Below are 2,694 nucleotides of genomic sequence, written 5' to 3' on the forward strand. Positions count from 1 at the left end.
GAGGAGTCGCCCCCTGGTGGACACTAGAGAGAATGCAGCTTTAACACGTGGAGCTTTGACTTCACTTGAAGCACCTGAGGTTGACGTCTGATGACATCACAGATACAAAGTAACCAGAGTTTTTAAAAATACCCGTTTTATTGATATAAAACTCACAACAACCTTCGGTCGAGCTCTCTGATTGGTCACTAGTGTCCATCAACGTGTATCATCCAATACCTGGACAGAGTGAATGAACACGGAGTCTTGAGGGTTTTTGTCGTCCTGCAGGTTCAGGACCCGGTAAACCTGTTGCCATGGAAACCTTCGGGAGGCAGCGGTCGTCCTCTGACCCCCCCAACCCTCAAACCCCCGAGAGGAACTCCTCCATGTACGGTGAGTCAGGGACTTCCTGTCTGCGACAAAATAAAAGCCTCAATAGTCCTATTCAGACTTCAGCTGCTGTGAACTGTGAACACGTCGAGTCATCGATCAGTCGAGTCATCGATCAGTCGAGTCATCGATTGTTTGATTGGTTGATTGACAGGAAATGAAGCGTTAGGATCCGTTTTAAACAAGCACAAACCTCTTTGTCTCCATGAAGGAATGAAGATCTAATCAATAACAAACCAGCTGTTGTATTATTTATTTATATTCATATGTTGCTTCCTATTGGTTGAATAAACTCTCCTCCTCTCCCAGTGCTCCCAGTAGCTCCTCCCCCTCCAGTAAACAAGAGGTCCAGCATGTTGGAGACCAAGACCATGTCAGCCAGGAACACCCCCCTCCCCCCTCTGCCTCCCCCACTAGCAGCAGGACTCCCCCCGGTTCCTCCAGTCCCACCAGCACCCACCATCCCATCGCCACCCCATTACAAAGCTCCGCCCCTCCCACCACCAGTCCCCCTTCACCAGACCACCAGACCACTGGGACCACCAGGACCACCGGGACCCAAGTCCCCTAAATCACCCACCGGGTAGGTACTGGACTGCACAGGACTGTAGTAACATGTAGTGGTCTGCAGAGGACCGTACTGGATTCTACTGGACTGTAGTGGATTGTACTGGACTGTATTGGACTGTAGTAAAATATAGTGGTCTCTAGTGGACCGTACTGGATTCTACTGGACCGTACTGGACTGGTCTGGTCTGTTATCGACCGTACTGGACTGTATTAGACAGTTCTGGTCTGTACTGATGAATACTAGTTTGTACCAGCTGTTTCCAGTCACAACTGGTTTGTACTGGTCCGAACTGGTTTGTACTGGTCTGAACTGGTTTGTAATGGGTTCACTTGTCTGATTTCAGATCAGTGAAGTGTCCTCCACAGAGACCTCCTCTCAGGACCGCATCAGTGGACAAACGAGGTACTGAAAGGCCTCCAGAGCCTCGTCTGAGGTGCGTCTGGTTTATTAATAATCGTTGTTTGTTCTCTCTGCAGGGTCACAGGCCAGATCCCCACAGAGCTCCAGTCCTCCAACACCCAAACCCAGAAGCACCTTCTCCGTAAGTCCTCGAACACAACAGGAACACAGGTCAGAGGTCAGAGGTCAGCACCAACAGACAGGTGGATTTAAAGGGACAGATCACCAAAGAACACAGCTGTAGGTTCTTACTGTCGGTCAGTGAAGCTCAGACGCATTCAGGTCACTTTCAGAACCTCACCAACTGAATATTAAAGTCACTCAGCTCACCTCCTCTACAGGACCAGAGGAGGAACATCAGTTAGGTCCTCAAGTTACTGCAGTTATGAATACACACGATACACATGTTAACAAATACACTACAACTCACCTATAGATGAGTGTGTTTGTTTCATTGTCCTTAAAGCAAGTGTGTGTGTGTGTGTGTGTGTGTGTGTGTGTGTGTGTGTGCGCGCGCGCGCGCGTCTGTGTGTGTGTGCGCGTGTCTCTGTCTCTGTATGCGTGTGTGTCTCTGTGTGTGTCTCTGTGTGTGTGTGCGCGCGCGTCTCTGTCTCTGTGTGTGCGTGTGTGTGTGTCTCTCTGTGTGTGTGTGTGTGTGTGTGTGTGTGTGTCTGTCTGTGCAGAAGCAGAAGCTGAAGAGGGTGAAGGCCATCTACAACTGTTCAGCTGATAATGCAGACGAGCTGACGTTCACAGAGGGGGAGGTGATCGTGGTGGAGGGGGAGGAGGACAGCGAGTGGTGGGTGAGTGACAGCTGCAACAAACAGGAAATACATCATCACCAGCCCAACGGCAGGTTGGCTTTGTCACTTCCTCTTTCACTTCGGTCATTAGTGTCGTTTTGTTCTTCAGTTCGGTCACGTTGAAGAAGATGCCACCAGGCGAGGAGTGTTTCCTGTCACCTTCGTTCACTTCATCACAGAGTGACAGCAGGTGTGACACGGAGAGAAGCCCCGCCCCCTTGTAGAGAGGAAACACCCAGACTCACAGAGATCCACCTGAACCGCAACACAAACCAGCTTGAGACTCCGTCTTCACAATCCTTCTGTTTCTGTCTCTGTTCAAACTCACACAACTTTATTGTAAATTCTGACAAAGTTCACAAATGAATTCTAAACCCAGCAGACTCTCCTGGTTCACATTAGTTCAGACAGGAAGTCATCATATTACTGTGGTCCAACAGGAAGTCATCATATTACTGTGGTCCAACAGTTATATTTATATATATATATATATATAGAAACATATTAATATGATGACTTCCTGTTGGACCACAGTAATATGATGACTTC

The 2,694-nt window shown here is 48.7% G+C and overlaps 1 protein-coding gene across 1 annotated transcript; it reads left to right on the top strand.

Annotated features, from left to right (window-relative positions):
- Positions 1-40: 40 nt before the first annotated feature.
- On the top strand, positions 41-2,615 carry LOC116380031 (arf-GAP with SH3 domain, ANK repeat and PH domain-containing protein 2-like). The gene is made up of 6 exons (XM_031841985.1): positions 41-375; positions 682-955; positions 1,287-1,345; positions 1,420-1,484; positions 2,026-2,145; positions 2,255-2,615. Exons 1-6 carry the CDS (start codon positions 297-299, stop codon positions 2,327-2,329), a joined length of 672 nt encoding a protein of 223 aa, XP_031697845.1. The 5' UTR covers positions 41-296; the 3' UTR covers positions 2,330-2,615.
- Positions 2,616-2,694: the final 79 nt, after the last annotated feature.

This window comes from Anarrhichthys ocellatus, unplaced genomic scaffold (genome assembly GCF_004355925.1).
Source record: "Anarrhichthys ocellatus isolate YVR2014 unplaced genomic scaffold, GSC_Weel_1.0 scaffold5886, whole genome shotgun sequence".
Lineage (NCBI taxonomy): Eukaryota > Metazoa > Chordata > Actinopteri > Perciformes > Anarhichadidae > Anarrhichthys > Anarrhichthys ocellatus.